This window comes from Bufo bufo, chromosome 9, assembly GCF_905171765.1.
Source record: "Bufo bufo chromosome 9, aBufBuf1.1, whole genome shotgun sequence".
Lineage (NCBI taxonomy): Eukaryota > Metazoa > Chordata > Amphibia > Anura > Bufonidae > Bufo > Bufo bufo.
This window is the reverse complement of record NC_053397.1, coordinates 1,293,665-1,313,742: the sequence shown is the minus strand read 5'-3', so window position 1 is coordinate 1,313,742 and position 20,078 is coordinate 1,293,665. Positions and strand designations below refer to the sequence as shown.

Genomic DNA, 20,078 nt, shown 5'->3' with positions numbered 1-20,078 from the left:
GTGGTAGGGCACCCTCCCCAGGTGGGGCTGTAGTGGTAGGGCACCCTCCCCAGGTGGGGCTGTAGTGGTAGGGCACCCTCCCCAGGTGGGGCTGTAGTGGTAGGGCACCCTCCCCAGATGGGGCTGTAGTGGTAGGGCACCCTCCCCAGATGGGGCTGGAGTGGTAGGGCACCCTCCCCAGATGGGGCTGGAGTGGTAGGGCACCCTCCCCAGATGGGGCTGGAGTGGTAGGGCACCCTCCCCAGATGGGGCTGGAGTGGTAGGGCACCCTCCCCAGATGGGGCTGGAGTGGTAGGGCACCCTCCCCAGATGGGGCTGGAGTGGTAGGGCACCCTCCCCAGATGGGGCTGGAGTGGTAGGGCACCCTCCCCAGATGGGGCTGGAGTGGTAGGGCACCCTCCCCAGATGGGGCTGGAGTGGTAGGGCACCCTCCCCAGATGGGGCTGGAGTGGTAGGGCACCCTCCCCAGATGGGGCTGGAGTGGTAGGGCACCCTCCCCAGATGGGGCTGGAGTGGTAGGGCACCCTCCCCAGATGGGGCTGGAGTGGTAGGGCACCCTCCCCAGATGGGGCTGGAGTGGTAGGGCACCCTCCCCAGATGGGGCTGGAGTGGTAGGGCACCCTCCCCAGATGGGGCTGGAGTGGTAGGGCACCCTCCCCAGATGGGGCTGGAGTGGTAGGGCACCCTCCCCAGATGGGGCTGGAGTGGTAGGGCACCCTCCCCAGATGGGGCTGGAGTGGTAGGGCACCCTCCCCAGATGGGGCTGGAGTGGTAGGGCACCCTCCCCAGATGGGGCTGGAGTGGTAGGGCACCCTCCCCAGATGGGGCTGGAGTGGTAGGGCACCCTCCCCAGATGGGGCTGGAGTGGTAGGGCACCCTCCCCAGATGGGGCTGGAGTGGTAGGGCACCCTCCCCAGATGGGGCTGGAGTGGTAGGGCACCCTCCCCAGATGGGGCTGGAGTGGTAGGGCACCCTCCCCAGATGGGGCTGGAGTGGTAGGGCACCCTCCCCAGATGGGGCTGGAGTGGTAGGGCACCCTCCCCAGATGGGGCTGGAGTGGTAGGGCACCCTCCCCAGATGGGGCTGGAGTGGTAGGGCACCCTCCCCAGATGGGGCTGGAGTGGTAGGGCACCCTCCCCAGATGGGGCTGGAGTGGTAGGGCACCCTCCCCAGATGGGGCTGGAGTGGTAGGGCACCCTCCCCAGATGGGGCTGGAGTGGTAGGGCACCCTCCCCAGATGGGGCTGGAGTGGTAGGGCACCCTCCCCAGATGGGGCTGGAGTGGTAGGGCACCCTCCCCAGATGGGGCTGGAGTGGTAGGGCACCCTCCCCAGATGGGGCTGGAGTGGTAGGGCACCCTCCCCAGATGGGGCTGGAGTGGTAGGGCACCCTCCCCAGATGGGGCTGGAGTGGTAGGGCACCCTCCCCAGATGGGGCTGGAGTGGTAGGGCACCCTCCCCAGATGGGGCTGGAGTGGTAGGGCACCCTCCCCAGATGGGGCTGGAGTGGTAGGGCACCCTCCCCAGATGGGGCTGGAGTGGTAGGGCACCCTCCCCAGATGGGGCTGGAGTGGTAGGGCACCCTCCCCAGATGGGGCTGGAGTGGTAGGGCACCCTCCCCAGATGGGGCTGGAGTGGTAGGGCACCCTCCCCAGATGGGGCTGGAGTGGTAGGGCACCCTCCCCAGATGGGGCTGGAGTGGTAGGGCACCCTCCCCAGATGGGGCTGGAGTGGTAGGGCACCCTCCCCAGATGGGGCTGGAGTGGTAGGGCCCCCTCCCCAGATGGGGCTGGAGTGGTAGGGCACCCTCCCCAGATGGGGCTGGAGTGGTAGGGCACCCTCCCCAGATGGGGCTGGAGTGGTAGGGCACCCTCCCCAGATGGGGCTGGAGTGGCAGGGCACCCTCCCCAGATGGGGCTGGAGTGGCAGGGCACCCTCCCCAGATGGGGCTGGAGTGGCAGGGCACCCTCCCCAGATGGGGCTGGAGTGGCAGGGCACCCTCCCCAGATGGGGCTGGAGTGGCAGGGCACCCTCCCCAGATGGGGCTGGAGTGGCAGGGCACCCTCCCCAGATGGGGCTGGAGTGGCAGGGCACCCTCCCCAGATGGGGCTGGAGTGGCAGGGCACCCTCCCCAGATGGGGCTGGAGTGGCAGGGCACCCTCCCCAGATGGGGCTGGAGTGGCAGGGCACCCTCCCCAGATGGGGCTGGAGTGGCAGGGCACCCTCCCCAGATGGGGCTGGAGTGGCAGGGCACCCTCCCCAGATGGGGCTGGAGTGGTAGGGCACCCTCCCCAGATGGGGCTGGAGTGGTAGGGCACCCTCCCCAGATGGGGCTGGAGTGGTAGGGCACCCTCCCCAGATGGGGCTGGAGTGGTAGGGCACCCTCCCCAGATGGGGCTGGAGTGGTAGGGCACCCTCCCCAGATGGGGCTGGAGTGGTAGGGCACCCTCCCCAGATGGGGCTGGAGTGGTAGGGCACCCTCCCCAGATGGGGCTGGAGTGGTAGGGCACCCTCCCCAGATGGGGCTGGAGTGGTAGGGCACCCTCCCCAGATGGGGCTGGAGTGGTAGGGCACCCTCCCCAGATGGGGCTGGAGTGGTAGGGCACCCTCCCCAGATGGGGCTGGAGTGGTAGGGCACCCTCCCCAGATGGGGCTGGAGTGGTAGGGCACCCTCCCCAGATGGGGCTGGAGTGGTAGGGCACCCTCCCCAGATGGGGCTGGAGTGGTAGGGCACCCTCCCCAGATGGGGCTGGAGTGGTAGGGCACCCTCCCCAGATGGGGCTGGAGTGGTAGGGCACCCTCCCCAGATGGGGCTGGAGTGGTAGGGCACCCTCCCCAGATGGGGCTGGAGTGGTAGGGCACCCTCCCCAGATGGGGCTGGAGTGGTAGGGCACCCTCCCCAGATGGGGCTGGAGTGGTAGGGCACCCTCCCCAGATGGGGCTGGAGTGGTAGGGCACCCTCCCCAGATGGGGCTGGAGTGGTAGGGCACCCTCCCCAGATGGGGCTGGAGTGGTAGGGCACCCTCCCCAGATGGGGCTGGAGTGGTAGGGCACCCTCCCCAGATGGGGCTGGAGTGGTAGGGCACCCTCCCCAGATGGGGCTGGAGTGGTAGGGCACCCTCCCCAGATGGGGCTGGAGTGGTAGGGCACCCTCCCCAGATGGGGCTGGAGTGGTAGGGCACCCTCCCCAGATGGGGCTGGAGTGGTAGGGCACCCTCCCCAGATGGGGCTGGAGTGGTAGGGCACCCTCCCCAGATGGGGCTGGAGTGGTAGGGCACCCTCCCCAGATGGGGCTGGAGTGGTAGGGCACCCTCCCCAGATGGGGCTGGAGTGGTAGGGCACCCTCCCCAGATGGGGCTGGAGTGGTAGGGCACCCTCCCCAGATGGGGCTGGAGTGGTAGGGCACCCTCCCCAGATGGGGCTGGAGTGGTAGGGCACCCTCCCCAGATGGGGCTGGAGTGGTAGGGCACCCTCCCCAGATGGGGCTGGAGTGGTAGGGCACCCTCCCCAGATGGGGCTGGAGTGGTAGGGCACCCTCCCCAGATGGGGCTGGAGTGGTAGGGCACCCTCCCCAGATGGGGCTGGAGTGGTAGGGCACCCTCCCCAGATGGGGCTGGAGTGGTAGGGCACCCTCCCCAGATGGGGCTGGAGTGGTAGGGCACCCTCCCCAGATGGGGCTGGAGCGGTAGGGCACCCTCCCCAGATGGGGCTGGAGCGGTAGGGCACCCTCCCCAGATGGGGCTGGAGCGGTAGGGCACCCTCCCCAGATGGGGCTGGAGCGGTAGGGCACCCTCCCCAGATGGGGCTGGAGCGGTAGGGCACCCTCCCCAGACGGGGCTGGAGCGGTAGGGCACCCTCCCCAGACGGGGCTGGAGCGGTAGGGCACCCTCCCCAGACGGGGCTGGAGCGGTAGGGCACCCTCCCCAGACGGGGCTGGAGCGGTAGTGCCAAAATTGTTTTATTGATAAGAAAATGGGTAAATTGTGAAGTGGAGAATTGGAGGCTTCGTAAACCTTTAAACCGGCGCGCTCCTGCTCTCTCATCGGTTCTTCTTCAGATACTAGGTTGTCTGTGTGGGAGGCCATCTAATTCCCCTACCTGACACCGGGGACAGTCCAGGGGGTGGTGGGCCTCCCTGGTCATGAATGAGATCATAGTATGGAGTGACATTAGCTGAAGGTATAGGTTCCCCAGTAACATGTGATGTCGCCTAATCGTCCACTAGTAGAGACTGGTGGAAATAACGAGGGTGCTGAAGGGGCTCCTGGGTGGGCGCCTCCCCCAGTGGACCCCTCAGGGCTGCTGGATTCACTGTTTTTGGCAGAATCGATCCTTTTAGTAGTGCAGCATATAGTTGCATTGGGTATCGACTGAATAAGTATTGATACCCAATCGATACTTTTAGACCTGGATCGATAAGATACCGGGTCTTACTATTTCCCGATACTGGGCTGCACCTAATATCAGTTAGAGAACATGGCGCTCACCGTTCTCAGCTCGCGCCATGTTCTCTTCACCAGCACAGTGGGCACTGCACCACCAATGATACTAATACTGGGGGGGGAGCACACTGCACCACCAATGATACTAATACTGGGGGGGGAGCACACTGCACCACCAATGATACTAATACTGGGGGGGGAGCACACTGCACCCCCAATGATACTAATACTGGGGGGGGAGCACACTGCACCACCAATGATACTAATACTGGGGGGGGAGCACACTGCACCACCAATGATACTAATACTGGGGGGGGAGCACACTGCACCACCAATGATACTAATACTGGGGGGGAGCACACTGCACCACCAATGATACTAATACTGGGGGGAGCACACTGCACCACCAATGATACTAATACTGGGGGGAGCACACTGCACCACCAATGATACTAATACTGGGGGGAGCACACTGCACCACCAATGATACTAATACTGGGGGGAGCACACTGCACCACCAATGATACTAATACTGGGGGGAGCACACTGCACCACCAATGATACTAATACTGGGGGGAGCACACTGCACCACCAATGAATATAAAACACATTTTCAAGTATAGGCAGCGGGTGCTGGCGGCGGTATTACAGACCCGGCCTCAATAACAGGGCATGCGATCTGCTCAACCGTGGCACCCGCTGCCTTGAATTAATGTGTTTTACATCCATTGGAGGTGCAGTGTGCCCCCCCCCCCCTCCAGTATTAGTATCATTGGTGACTCAGTGGCCACAGATCCACCCCTCCCCCCCATTGTTATTAATTAGTGGCAGTGGCCACAGGGTCCCCTTCTCATTGGTGGTGCAGTGGCAGCTTCTGATCGGCGCCCCAGCAGTGTAATCCTGGGGCTCCGATCAGTTACCATGGCAGCCAGGACGCTACTGAAGCCCCCTGCCGCTGTGTGCGCTATGCAGGGGGCAGCAGGGACAGGGCGAGGTCCTAGTCACCACAATAGCGCTGCATAGGACACGGGTTCTGGCCCCTAAGGGCTAATGGTAAATAAAATGTGAAAAAAAACACCAAATACTAAGTTTAAATCGCCGACTTTCCCAATTTTACATATAAAATTTACATATTGCCACGCCCGAAAGTGCGAACTATTACAAAATATTTCCTATGCGGTGAACAGAAAAAAAGGTAATTTGCCATCTTTAGGCACCTTGTCCACCCCCCCAATATATAGGATAGGACTGTTCTATTATGGGCCGGACGTTTCATAAAAAAATGTAAAATTGGAAAAAAATATATCTTGTGGTATTGAAATCTAATCAAAATTTGGTCTGGCGACAGCCCTAGTGCAGTATTGGATGTGATCGCTTGAGATTTTAGGGAGGGGAACTTATTAAAAGGTCAGCAGTCGGCGGCTCTCTGGGACGTTTACACTGACGGATCGTTCTTACATCTGGCTTTGGGTGTCCGCACCTTCTGGCTGCAGACGGTCCAGCCTCAGGTCATTGAGTGACGGAGAGGGATGCTGTGTGCGCCCCGCCAGGCAGGGGACGTCGGGGGACTGTTCCTGGCGGCCAATGTAACTCCGTCTTACCATAAAGATTGTGGAGACAAATGGTTATTAACTCTCCAGGAGAACGCGGAGATGAGCCGTGCTCAGACCTGAGATGGGCCCGTGGTAGCCTCTGGAGTGTAAGACTCGAATCGGGTGGGGCCCCTGACAGAAGAGACTTGGCTGAGACCCGGCTAGTGAGGAGAACCATGAGGGAAACCAGTGCCTTAATAAAGGTGCTGCTGGGGGTCAGGCCTGTTCACATCCTGCAGGGCGCTGTGCTCTTCAGATGGGACCCCCGCACGCAGAGGATCTCGCCTCTTTCCACAGTAATCGTTTAAAGGCCATTACCGCTAATGGTGGATCCAGTAAACAGCACAGAAGGTATGGTGTGAGGTAGGTAATAGTGCGCACTATGGCGTACCGTATCCCCATGCAGCTAGAAGGAAGTCGGTTCCTGGCATGGCCCTTAGAAGATCGTGGTACCTGAGTAGTGGAGCCTTGGACCGCGGTACCTGCTGAAGCAGGGAAGTCTGGTAGCAGCAGCAGCTGCCGGGAAGCTTCAGTTGGGGTCTGGAGACGCTTGCGCTGACATGGATAAGAGGGATCCTGGTGTCAAGCTCCTTCCATGTTAAGCCTTTTGCCGTGAGGAGCAGGCCCTTTCCTGACGCCATTGAGTTTACTGGTCCCCTCTCTGCAGCCATGTGGTGTGGGAGTCGGGTGCCATCTTGAGCACCACTAAGGGGCTCTTGTGATCACTGCAATCTTACTCAGGGGGTTGTGAAGTGTATGCATCAATGGGGGTTATATATACAGACATGGGGCATGCTAACAGTGGGCACCACCGATGAGAGCGCGTATATAACGATTGGTAACGGTGAACACGTGGTTAGTGTATTTGTCCAGTCATATGAGGCGTATAGCTGATGATGGGTTAGTGCTGGCGCCGCTCAGTATATGGCGCGCTCCACCATGCTGGCAGAGCTGTGACCTGCCCGCGGCGCCCGGAAGACAGAGTGTGCGAGACAACACACGGTCTGTCATGTCATGGCCCGGCGAATACGCAGAGCAAAGCGTGCACCATGGCAGCCATATTGACAGTCGTGTAATGATTTTGACGTAATGTACAAAGATTAGAAAGTATGAAGGAAAATCTTTGGTACGTTACAGCAGTATACGAAGTATATGATTAATAAAGGGGGCCGATGACATCATGATAGAGCGCTGATTACAAAAATAGCCATAAGTGATCATGAAATCAAAATAGATTAGCAGAAACCTGATTGTGTGATCTCTATGTAGACATGAAGTGATACCAGCACCATGATAAAAGTATGGAGGAGAAGACCAGGCCGGTATAGAGCAGTGGGGATGATATAACTGGAAGGTGAAGGAGAAGACCAGGCCGGTATAGAGCAGTGGGGATGATATAACTGGAAGGTGAAGGAGAAGACCAGGCCGGTATAGAGCAGTGGGGATGGATGATATAACTGGAAGGTGAAGGAGAAGACCAGGCCGGTATAGAGCAGTGGGGATGGATGATATAACTGGAAGGTAACGGAGAAGACCAGGCCGGTATAGAGCAGTGGGGATGATATAACGGGAAGGTAATGGAGAAGACCAGGCCGGTATAGAGCAGTGGGGATGATATAACTGGAAGGTGAAGGAGAAGACCAGGCCGGTATAGAGCAGTGAGGACGATATAACGGGAAGGTAAAGGAGAAGACCAGGCCGGTATAGAGCAGTGGGGATGGTATAACGGGAAGGTAATGGAGAAGACCAGGCCGGTATAGAGCAGTGGGGAAGGTATAACTGGAAGGGAATGGAGGTGAAGACCAGGCCGGTATAGAGCAGTGGGGATGATCTAACTGGAAGGTGAAGGAGAAGACCAGGCCGGTATAGAGCAGTGGGGATGATATAACGGGAAGGTAAAGGAGGAGAAGACCAGGCCGGTATAGAGCAGTGGGGACGATATAACTGGAAGGTAATGGAGAAGACCAGGCCGGTATAGAGCAGTGGGGATGATATAACTGGAAGGTGAAGGAGAAGACCAGGCCGGTATAGAGCAGTGGGGATGATATAACTGGAAGGTAATGGAGAAGACCAGGCCGGTATAGAGCAGTGGGGATGATATAACTGGAAGGTGAAGGAGAAGACCAGGCCGGTATAGAGCAGTGAGGACGATATAACGGGAAGGTAAAGGAGAAGACCAGGCCGGTATAGAGCAGTGGGGATGGTATAACTGGAAGGTAATGGAGAAGACCAGGCCGGTATAGAGCAGTGGGGATGGTATAACGGGAAGGTAATGGAGAAGACCAGGCCGGTATAGAGCAGTGGTGATGATATAACTGGAAGGTAATGGAGAAGACCAGGCCGGTATAGAGCAGTGGGGATGGTATAACGGGAAGGTAATGGAGAAGACCAGGCCGGTATAGAGCAGTGGGGATGGTATAACGGGAAGGTAATGGAGAAGACCAGGCCGGTATAGAGCAGTGGTGATGATATAACGGGAAGGTAATGGAGAAGACCAGGCCGGTATAGAGCAGTGGGGACGATATAACTGGAAGGTAAAGGAGGAGAAGACCAGGCCGGTATAGAGCAGTGGGGATGATATAACGGGAAGGGAATGGAGAAGAACAGGCCGGTATAGAGCAGTGGGGATGGATGATATAACTGGAAGGTAATGGAGAAGACCAGGCCGATATAGAGCAGTGGGGATGGTATAACGGGAAGGTAATGGAGAAGACCAGGCCGGTATAGAGCAGTGGGGACGATATAACTGGAAGGTAATGGAGAAGACCAGGCCGGTATAGAGCAGTGGGGATGATATAACGGGAAGGTAATGGAGAAGACCAGGCCGGTATAGAGCAGTGGGGACGATATAACTGGAAGGTAATGGAGAAGAACAGGCCGGTATAGAGCAGTGGGGATGATATAACGGGAAGGTAATGGAGAAGACCAGGCCGGTATAGAGCAGTGGTGATGATATAACTGGAAGGTAATGGAGAAGAACAGGCCGGTATAGAGCAGTGGGGATGATATAACGGGAAGGTAATGGAGAAGACCAGGCCGGTATAGAGCAGTGGGGATGATATAACTGGAAGGTAATGGAGAAGACCAGGCCGGTATAGAGCAGTGGGGATGATATAACTGGAAGGGAATGGAGGTGAAGACCAGGCCGGTATAGAGCAGTGGTGATGATATAACTGGAAGGTAATGGAGAAGACCAGGCCGGTATAGAGCAGTGGGGATGATATAACTGGAAGGTAATGGAGAAGACCAGGCCGGTATAGAGCAGTGGGGATGATATAACTGGAAGGTAATGGAGAAGAACAGGCCGGTATAGAGCAGTGGGGATGATATAACTGGAAGGTAATGGAGAAGACCAGGCCGGTATAGAGCAGTGGGGATGGATGATATAACTGGAAGGTAATGGAGAAGACCAGGCCGGTATAGAGCAGTGGGGATGATATAACGGGAAGGTAATGGAGGTGAAGACCAGGCCGGTATAGAGCAGTGGTGATGATATAACGGGAAGGTAATGGAGAAGACCAGGCCGGTATAGAGCAGTGGGGACGATATAACTGGAAGGTAAAGGAGGAGAAGACCAGGCCGGTATAGAGCAGTGGGGATGATATAACGGGAAGGGAATGGAGAAGAACAGGCCGGTATAGAGCAGTGGGGATGGATGATATAACTGGAAGGTAATGGAGAAGACCAGGCCGATATAGAGCAGTGGGGATGGTATAACGGGAAGGTAATGGAGAAGACCAGGCCGGTATAGAGCAGTGGGGACGATATAACTGGAAGGTAATGGAGAAGACCAGGCCGGTATAGAGCAGTGGGGATGATATAACGGGAAGGTAATGGAGAAGACCAGGCCGGTATAGAGCAGTGGGGACGATATAACTGGAAGGTAATGGAGAAGAACAGGCCGGTATAGAGCAGTGGGGATGGATGATATAACGGGAAGGTAATGGAGAAGACCAGGCCGGTATAGAGCAGTGGTGATGATATAACTGGAAGGTAATGGAGAAGAACAGGCCGGTATAGAGCAGTGGGGATGATATAACGGGAAGGTAATGGAGAAGACAGGCGGTATAGAGCAGTGGGGATGGATGATATAACTGGAAGGTAATGGAGAAGGACCAGGCCGGTATATAGAGCAGTGGTGATGATATAACGGGAGGTAATGGAGAAGACCAGGCCGGTATAGAGCAGTGGGACGATATAACTGGAAGGTAAAGGAGGAGAAGACCAGGGGTTGGTGATGATATAACGGGAAGGTAATGGAGAAGACCAGGCCGGTATAGAGCAGTGGGGACGATATAACTGGAAGGTAAAGGAGGAGAAGACCAGGCCGGTATAGAGCAGTGGGGATGATATAACGGGAAGGGAATGGAGAAGAACAGGCCGGTATAGAGCAGTGGGGATGATATAACTGGAAGGGAATGGAGGTGAAGACCAGGCCGGTATAGAGCAGTGGGGATGGATGATATAACTGGAAGGTAATGGAGAAGACCAGGCCGATATAGAGCAGTGGGGATGGTATAACGGGAAGGTAATGGAGAAGACCAGGCCGGTATAGAGCAGTGGGGATGGTATAACGGGAAGGTAATGGAGAAGACCAGGCCGGTATAGAGCAGTGGGGATGATATAACGGGAAGGTAATGGAGAAGACCAGGCCGGTATAGAGCAGTGGGGACGATATAACTGGAAGCTAATGGAGAAGACCAGGCCGGTATAGAGCAGTGGGGATGATATAACGGGAAGGTAATGGAGAAGACCAGGCCGGTATAGAGCAGTGGGGACGATATAACTGGAAGGTAATGGAGAAGACCAGGCCGGTATAGAGCAGTGGGGATGATATAACTGGAAGGTAATGGAGAAGACCAGGCCGGTATAGAGCAGTGGGGACGATATAACTGGAAGCTAATGGAGAAGAACAGGCCGGTATAGAGCAGTGGGGATGGATGATATAACGGGAAGGGAATCGCGGCAGAAAGGTGACCCGTCGCTGAATGTGATGACTGGAGTGATTAAACATACGTTGCGATCAGGAATGAATAACGCCATGATGAACTCTACAAGTGGGTCCACACAGACCTCTGGAGACAGTTTGTCTTCCCAGTGGTTTGAGCAAAGATTTCTGTGTCTTCGGTAGTAAGTATAAAGCGGACACCGCTGGGTATTGTACCGACAGCTTGTACAAGGTCACCGTGGGATTTGTAGTCCTCATCCTCCAGCTGTCGGTGAGCCTCTGCCTCAAACAGCCACGCTCCGACCCTCATCGGCTGCGGTGAATGCCTCGCATCTCCTTAAGTTCACGGATTTCTTTGTTCTCTAGTTAGATAGTCGTGGTGGCGTTTTGTAGGGCGGTCGTATAGTTCTAGTGGTGGGCTTAAAGACAAAGGTGGCTGGCGTGTAAATGGTGGAAGTTTGGTGTCGCCTGCTCCATCAGTAGGGATTCTAATATCCAAGGCGCTGCCAGTTCTTGCAGGGCTGTAAGTGAATCAGGAGTTGAGTTTAGTAAAATGTTTTTTTTTAAAAATCCTCTTTGCGCGCAAAGTGTCCTTAATCGTAAAAAAAAATCCTCCTACCCAGGTGCTGGACTAAAGGACGACCCTAGGGAAGGAGACGGTTGCCTTCCGTGGTTCAGCCATGTTTCGGCCTCCTGCTGGTGAGAGGTCACCGCTGTCTCGCCGTTGGCTGTCGGCAGTAGACATGGAGCGTCTTCATCTGTCCAGCGGGAATTTCTTTGCCTTGACGCTCACTATTCAGATCCTAGTCATGGCCTCGGCGCTCGCCATGTTCTTCAGCGTCTCTTGTAGCGCTGTAATCGCTTTTTCAGTCTCTTCTAGATGCTTTTTTCAAAGCCAGTAATTCAATAAAGGTGCGGGAGCAAAGTTTAGAAGCGTCTTCCCATCTCGAAGTCTTTTTGGATTCGGGTCCGTTATTAGATATTGTTCCTGGGCTGACTTGTTCCACCAAGGTGTGTTTGTTTTTTCTGCTTTTCTAAAGGTTTTTCAACATTTTCTGTGTCTCAAGGTCTTCTGGTTGAGCAGACCAATGGTCCCTCAGTGCCTATTCTTCTGGCTCCGGCCGCGTCCCTTCTTCCCGCCATCTCTTGTTCACCTTCTCTTTAGCTCCGTGGCTGTAGGAGAAGTGACCGCTTTCTTCACTTACTGTCACCCCCTAGTGGCGGCAGCTGTCCCCCAGTGCCCTAGAAGGGTGACCTCGGCGGTTTGTAAACTGGCATTCCTCATGTTTCTGCATAGTGTCCTAGCTGCTGTGCCGCCATCTGTCTGCAGACACCGCGTTCTAGGCAGCCGTGGAAGAAACGCTCTGCAGGCCGTAGATTTCAGTCTGGGCATCTCTGTGAATGTGGTCCGAGCAGCAGAATACCTGATGGCCGCACTTTAATGTTGGCCCTTTCCCTGTGACAGTGTCACACGGTGGGCCCCGAGAGCCCCTGCCCTTTAAGGAAAGTTTTAGAACCTTTTTAGAGGCCGAGTGCCCAAACTGCAACCCAGAACCCACTTATCACAACGGTTTACCCCGAGTACTGCAAAATACTGACCTTACACTACCCATAACATGAATGCCCCCGTTGGCATCTCCTAGTATTAAAAATGTCCCATTAATAATGACCCAGTATTAATAATGACCCAGTATTAATAAAGCCCCATTAGCGGCCCCCAGTATTAATAATGTCCCAGTATTAATAATGACCCAGTAGTGGCCCCCAGTATTAATAATCACCCAGTAGTGGCCCCCAGTATTAATAAAGCCCCATTAGCGGCCCCCAGTATTAATAATGACCCAGTAGTGGCCCCCAGTATTAATAAAGCCCCATTAGCGGCCCCCAGTATTAATAATGACCCAGTAGTGGCCCCCAGTATTAATAATGTCCCAGTATTAATAATGACCCAGTAGTGGCCCCCAGTATTATTAATGACCCAGTAGTGGCCCCAGTATTATTAATGACCCAGTAGTGGCCCCCAGTATTAATAATGACCCAGTAGTGGCCCCCAGTATTAATGATGTCCCAGTATTAATAATGACCCAGTAGTGGCCCCCAGTATTAATAATGACCCAGTAGTGGCCCCCAGTATTAATAATGACCCAGTAGTGGCCCCCAGTATTAATAAAGCCCCATTAGCGGCCCCCAGTATTAATAATGACCCAGTAGTGGCCCCCAGTATTAATAATGTCCCAGTATTATTAATGACCCAGTAGTGGCCCCCAGTATTATTAATGACCCAGTAGTGGCCCCCAGTATTAATAAAGCCCCATTAGCGGCCCCCAGTATTAATAATGACCCAGTAGTGGCCCCCAGTATTAATAATGTCCCAGTATTAATAATGACCCAGTAGTGGCCCCCAGTATTAATAATGTCCCAGTATTATTAATGACCCAGTAGTGGCCCCCAGTATTATTAATGACCCAGTAGTGGCCCCCAGTATTAATAAAGCCCCATTAGCGGCCCCCAGTATTAATAATGACCCAGTAGTGGCCCCCAGTATTAATAATGTCCCAGTATTAATAATGACCCAGTAGTGGCCCACAGTATTAATAATGTCCCAGTATTATTAATGACCCAGTAGTGGCCCCCAGTATTATTAATGACCCAGTAGTGGCCCCCAGTATTAATAAAGCCCCATTAGCGGCCCCCAGTATTAATAATGACCCAGTAGTGGCCCCCAGTATTAATAATGTCCCAGTATTAATAATGACCCAGTAGTGGCCCCCAGTATTATTAATGACCCAGTAGTGGCCCCCAGTATTAATAAAGCCCCATTAGCGGCCCCCAGTATTAATAATGACCCAGTAGTGGCCCCCAGTATTAATAATGTCCCAGTATTAATAATGACCCAGTAGTGGCCCACAGTATTAATAATGTCCCAGTATTAATAATGACCCAGTAGTGGCCCCCAGTATTAATAATGACCCAGTAGTGGCCCCCAGTATTAATAATGTCCCAGTATTAATAATGACCCAGTAGTGGCCCCCAGTATTAATAATGACCCAGTAGTGGCCCCCAGTATTAATAATGACCCAGTAGTGGCCCCCAGTATTAATAATGACCCAGTAGTGGCCCCCAGTATTAATAATGACCCAGTAGTGGCCCCCCCAGTATTAATAATGACCCAGTAGTGGCCCCCCCAGTATTAATAATGACCCAGTAGTGGCCCCCCCAGTATTAATAATGACCCAGTAGTGGCCCCCAGTATTAATAAAGCCCCAGTACTGGCCCCCAGTATTAGTAATGACCCAGTATTAATAAAGCCCCAGTAGTGGCCCCCAGTATTAATAAAGCCCCATTAGCGGCCCCCAGTATTATTGATGCTCCCCTCCTCCATGTGATGGCGCCGCGGGGAACGCTCGCTGCTGACTGCATGGACAGGAGCTGTGCTCCGTTGCGATGACGTCCTCGCGAGCAGCGAGTCTTCCCCGTAGCGCCGTCACAAGCAAAAGAGGGGGAGGGGCAAAGGCTGCACTAATGAGCGCTCCACAATGGACGCACGGGTGGCAGCCCCACAGACGGGGCTTCGCCACCATAGCCCTGATGAAGCAGCCTGTCGTCTGCAGGAGCTGACGGCCAAGATAATGCAGCTGGTGACGGTGGCCCCTGCGGACATTCAGCAGCACGTCATCAGCAGCCTGCCTGAGATCCTGGAGGACGCCGAGCACAGCGATGTCGCCAAGGAGCTGAGGTAAGAAAGCACCTCCCCAATCTGCTGAATTTCTCTGGATGTAGCCTGCAGTGTAAAGAATGGACGATGTAGTAGCGGTACGATCAGTCCCGGGCTGCTCCTCCATGTTTGTGCTTTCCCCTATGCCAGCTCGCTGCTGAAGCAGAATACGCAGCTGACGGTGCCCATCCTGGACGCCTTCTCCAGCCTGAACCTGAGCTCGGAGCTGCTGACAGAGGTAACGCCGAGGCTGCTCCCGGTGTCTGTGCGCTGGACGGCGGCTGACGCCTGCGCTCATCTTACAGGTGCGGCAGTGGGTCATGTCCACCCTCTGTGCTGTGGACCTGGAAGTGGTTCCTGTCATTGTCAAGTTCATTCTTCACACGGTCACCCCCGCGGACGCCCTGGAGGTGAGAGGCACCGGTTCATGCTCCATCCCTGGGGGGCGGACATTGGGTGGGGGTCACGTCTCCCCTCCCCCCCACCGTCCCCTGATTACCAGCCTCTCTCTCCAGGTGATCTCTGAACTCCGCAGAAATCTCGATGTGGAGTCGGCTGTTTCGCTGTCGCAGGTCCAGGCTGCCACATTCAAGGCTGGGTAAGTGCCACACATGACCGGCAATGGATGATGGTTGTTGTAGTTCACTAAAGCCTCTCCTCCTTCAGTGTCACAGGGACCCAGGACTGTGTCACCATCCTGATGGAAGTCATTAAATCGGGCATCTGGTTTCAGAAGCACACGTGTGAAGCCTGGCTGAAGGTGAGTGCAGCTGGTGCGCGTGGCCGGACGTGGCGGCCCCAGTGTCACCAGGGTGGTGAGCTTTCTGTGCTTGTCTTCCAGGCCATAGAAAGCGTTCAAACGGTTGAAGAGCACAAGGTATGCACGGGAGTGTCGGGGAAGGCGTCATGTGGAGGTCTCGGGGTTCTGACCCGCTCTCATTACTGCTCCTCTGACCAGGTCACCGACTTCTTGGTTCTTTTGATCCTTTACACGACAAATTCTAACTGTAAAAAACAAGTGGAGCGCGTGCTGAAGAGCAAGGTGCGCTCCGGCTGCATCACCAGTCAGCTGCTGCAGAACATCTTCAGGGGGCACTCACAGGTAAGGAGCGGCTCTAGGGTGTCCAGGATCGGCAGACTCTGCCAGTGTCTGGTCTCAGCTGCTGCAGAACATCTTCAGGGGGCACTCACAGGTAAGGAGCGGCTCTAGGCCTGAGGCAGGCTGTGTCCAGGATCGGTAGACTCGGCCAGTGTCTGGTCTCAGCTGCTGCAGAACATCTTCAGGGGGCACTCACAGGTAAGGAGCGGCTCTAGGGTGTCCAGGATTGGTAGACTCTGCCAGTGTCTGGTCTCAGCACTCACAGGTAAGGAGCGGCTCTAGGCCTGAGGCAGGCTGTGTCCAGGATCGGTAGACTCGGCCAGTGTCTGGTCTCAGCTGCTGCAGAACATCTTCAGGGGGCACTCACAGGTAAGGAGCGGCTCTAGGCCTGAGGCAGGCTGTGTCCAGGATCGGTAGACTCGGCCAGTGTCTGGTCTCAGCTGCTGCAGAACATCTTCAGGGGGCACTCACAGGTAAGGAGCGGCTCTAGGGTGTCCAGGATTGGTAGACTCTGCCAGTGTCTGGTCTCAGCACTCACAGGTAAGGAGCGGCTCTAGGCCTGAGGCAGGCTGTGTCCAGGATCGGTAGACTCGGCCAGTGTCTGGTCTCAGCTGCTGCAGAACATCTTCAGGGGGCACTCACAGGTAAGGAGCGGCTCTAGGGTGTCCAGGATTGGTAGACTCTGCCAGTGTCTGGTCTCAGCACTCACAGGTAAGGAGCGGCTCTAGGCCTGAGGCAGGCTGTGTCCAGGATCGGTAGACTCGGCCAGTGTCTGGTCTCAGCTGCTGCAGAACATCTTCAGGGGGCACTCGCAGGTAAGGAGCGGCTCTAGGCCTGAGGCAGGCTGTGTCCAGGATCGGTAGACTCGGCCAGTGTCTGGTCTCAGCTGCTGCAGAACATCTTCAGGGGGCACTCACAGGTAAGGAGCGGCTGTAGGCCTGAGGCAGGCTGTATCCAGGATCGGTAGACTCGGCCAGTGTCTGGTCTCAGCTGCTGCAGAACATCTTCAGGGGGCACTCACAGGTAAGGAGCGGCTCTAGGGTGTCCAGGATTGGTAGACTCTGCCAGTGTCTGGTCTCAGCACTCACAGGTAAGGAGCGGCTGTAGGCCTGAGGCAGGCTGTATCCAGGATCGGTAGACTCGGCCAGTGTCTGGTCTCAGCTGCTGCAGAACATCTTCAGGGGGCACTCACAGGTAAGGAGCGGCTGTAGGCCTGAGGCAGGCTGTATCCAGGATCGGTAGACTCGGCCAGTGTCTGGTCTCAGCTGCTGCAGAACATCTTCAGGGGGCACTCACAGGTAAGGAGCGGCTCTAGGGTGTCCAGGATCGGTAGACTCTGCCAGTGTCTGGTCTCAGCACTCACAGGTAAGGAGCGGCTCTAGGCCTGAGGCAGGCTGTGTCCAGGATCGGTAGACTCGGCCAGTGTCTGGTCTCAGCTGCTGCAGAACATCTTCAGGGGGCACTCACAGGTAAGGAGCGGCTCTAGGGTGTCCAGGATTGGTAGACTCTGCCAGTGTCTGGTCTCAGCACTCACAGGTAAGGAGCGGCTCTAGGCCTGAGGCAGGCTGTGTCCAGGATCGGTAGACTCGGCCAGTGTCTGGTCTCAGCTGCTGCAGAACATCTTCAGGGGGCACTCGCAGGTAAGGAGCGGCTCTAGGCCTGAGGCAGGCTGTGTCCAGGATCGGTAGACTCGGCCAGTGTCTGGTCTCAGCTGCTGCAGAACATCTTCAGGGGGCACTCACAGGTAAGGAGCGGCTGTAGGCCTGAGGCAGGCTGTATCCAGGATCGGTAGACTCGGCCAGTGTCTGGTCTCAGCTGCTGCAGAACATCTTCAGGGGGCACTCACAGGTAAGGAGCGGCTCTAGGGTGTCCAGGATTGGTAGACTCTGCCAGTGTCTGGTCTCAGCACTCACAGGTAAGGAGCGGCTGTAGGCCTGAGGCAGGCTGTATCCAGGATCGGTAGACTCGGCCAGTGTCTGGTCTCAGCTGCTGCAGAACATCTTCAGGGGGCACTCACAGGTAAGGAGCGGCTGTAGGCCTGAGGCAGGCTGTATCCAGGATCGGTAGACTCGGCCAGTGTCTGGTCTCAGCTGCTGCAGAACATCTTCAGGGGGCACTCACAGGTAAGGAGCGGCTCTAGGGTGTCCAGGATCGGTAGACTCTGCCAGTGTCTGGTCTCAGCACTCACAGGTAAGGAGCGGCTCTAGGCCTGAGGCAGGCTGTGTCCAGGATCGGTAGACTCGGCCAGTGTCTGGTCTCAGCTGCTGCAGAACATCTTCAGGGGGCACTCACAGGTAAGGAGCGGCTCTAGGCCTGAGGCAGGCTGTGTCCAGGATCGGTAGACTCGGGCAGCCCCTGTGTCCGCTCTCAGCCTCTGCACTTGCTTCCTCCGCAGGTTCTCATGTTTTACTTTGCCTCCATGCTGTCCTTGGCGCAGACTCTTCTGAGATCTGTGGAGCCCGTGGTGTCTTTGTTTGGCAGCCATCTTTTTAAGCACGCCTTCATGGTGTTTGATCGCTACTGCCAGCAGGCAAGTGTGAGTGGTGGTGGGCATGCCAGCAGGTGGACTCATCACGTGGGGGGAGTTGTGACTACTTTGCTGTTTTGCAGGAGTTGGTTGTGGCTTTAGTGACTCACATCTGCAGCGGTTACTCCGACGAGGTGGACACTGCCCTGGATGTTATAGGTGACCTGGTGTCCGATCACACGGCCGCTGTGGCGCTGCATGCCGTCTTCATAAAGGTGGGTGCACCCATCACCGATGGCATCTTGTCTTCATGCTTCTCTATTTGGTGATAACATTCTAGGCCACAAGATGAAACTAGAAGCAGAGGAGCGAAACCCAAGAGCCAGTCCACGTTATTGACCGCCGCGGTAACTCAACTGCGCAGCGATCCCTGGTCGTGGTCAGGGCGGTGTTGTACTGGTGGCCGCTGATCACTGGTCATCCTGTCTGTGGTCTGGGTGGTGTTGTACTGGTGGCCGCTGATCAGATGCCTCCCGCGGCAGTAGTGCATGTTTTTTGCTGACTTTTTTTTGTATTTTTTGCAGGGTGTATTGGATCACCTGGATAATCTGAACCCTCAACAGATCCGTAAACTCTTCCAGATCCTGTGTGCTCTTGGCTTCAGCCCGGAAGGCGCCCACATCCAGGTAGTGCTAGACGTTCCCAGCTACAAGCCGCCATGGCATTGTGGGTCACTGGATTAAGGATTTTCATGGCTAGTGTCATTGGGGGACACACAAGACCGTGGGTATAACTGCTGCCACCAGGGGGCGACACTAAGCAGAAAATACATAGCAATAAAGTGGAGTACAGGAGGCTCCCCTGACCAGTACAATGTACAGGAGGCTCCCCTGACCAGTACAATGTACAGGAGGCTCCCCTGACCAGTGCAATGTACAGGAGGCTCCCCTGACCAGTGCAATGTACAGGAGGCTCCCCTGACCAGTGCAATGTACAGGAGGCTCCCCTGACCAGTGCAATGTACAGGAGGCTCCCCTGACCAGTGCAATGTACAGGAGGCTCCCCTGACCAGTGCAATGTACAGGAGGCTCCCCTGACCAGTGCAATGTACAGGAGGCTCCCCTGACCAGTGCAATGTACAGGAGGCTCCCCTGACCAGTGCAATGTACAGGAGGCTCCCCTGACCAGTGCAATGTACAGGAGGCTCCCCTGACCAGTGCAATGTACAGGAGGCTCCCCTAACCAGTGCAATGTACAGGAGGCTCCCCTGACCAGTACAATGTACAGGAGCTGTAGGTTCAGCTTCACCTGGTCACCAGCAGAGGGCAATGGAGGGGGCATCAAAATACGCTTATGTCTATAAACATCAACCACAAAGTATTCAATTTGCTGAATCCACCCTTTCATTGGTGAAGGGACCCCCGTTACTGTGGTGCCACGTCAGTGGAGTATGAATAGGAGTCACATCTCAATGCATCAAGTATAAAGAAAGTGCAGGATGGGGAAACGTTATCGGGTGCAGCGGCCTCTTCCCTCCTCTCGGCATTGCTTTTGGACGTCTCGTGGTCTTCTGTGCCCCCGAATGACACTGGCTACAACATAAGACATTTTGTCACTTACCTGAAAAGTATTTTTCTTGCTGAGTTAATTGGGGTCCTGACAGCTGGGCCGCACTTGTACGTGATTCTGACCCATCTCCAGTTCTGGTGGCTGCTGCGGGGGTATAACGGACAGGAGAGTCGCCTCCTAGTGGCAGCAGCTGTACCCGCGGTGGTCTGTGCCCCCAATCACTATGAATCCTGGGCCGCACCTGTACG

The 20,078-nt window shown here is 55.7% G+C and overlaps 1 protein-coding gene and 1 long non-coding RNA gene across 2 annotated transcripts in view; both read left to right on the top strand.

The window, feature by feature from the left end:
• Positions 1 to 19,004, top strand: part of LOC120979296 (Fanconi anemia group D2 protein-like) — a 34,466-nt gene extending 15,462 nt beyond the window's left edge. The window contains exons 9-18 of the mRNA XM_040407962.1: positions 14,592 to 14,716; positions 14,846 to 14,933; positions 15,001 to 15,105; positions 15,211 to 15,293; positions 15,362 to 15,455; positions 15,537 to 15,572; positions 15,654 to 15,797; positions 18,190 to 18,324; positions 18,405 to 18,536; positions 18,846 to 19,004. Of these exons, the coding sequence (XP_040263896.1) occupies positions 14,592 to 14,716; positions 14,846 to 14,933; positions 15,001 to 15,105; positions 15,211 to 15,293; positions 15,362 to 15,455; positions 15,537 to 15,572; positions 15,654 to 15,797; positions 18,190 to 18,324; positions 18,405 to 18,536; positions 18,846 to 19,004 (1,101 nt within the window). The remainder of the gene's footprint in view (positions 1 to 14,591; positions 14,717 to 14,845; positions 14,934 to 15,000; positions 15,106 to 15,210; positions 15,294 to 15,361; positions 15,456 to 15,536; positions 15,573 to 15,653; positions 15,798 to 18,189; positions 18,325 to 18,404; positions 18,537 to 18,845) is intronic.
• On the top strand, positions 15,839 to 18,179 carry LOC120979446. Its single transcript, XR_005774288.1, has 3 exons — positions 15,839 to 15,992; positions 16,060 to 17,917; positions 17,985 to 18,179. It is a non-coding gene; the product is annotated as an uncharacterized LOC120979446 (long non-coding RNA).
• Positions 19,005 to 20,078: the final 1,074 nt, after the last annotated feature.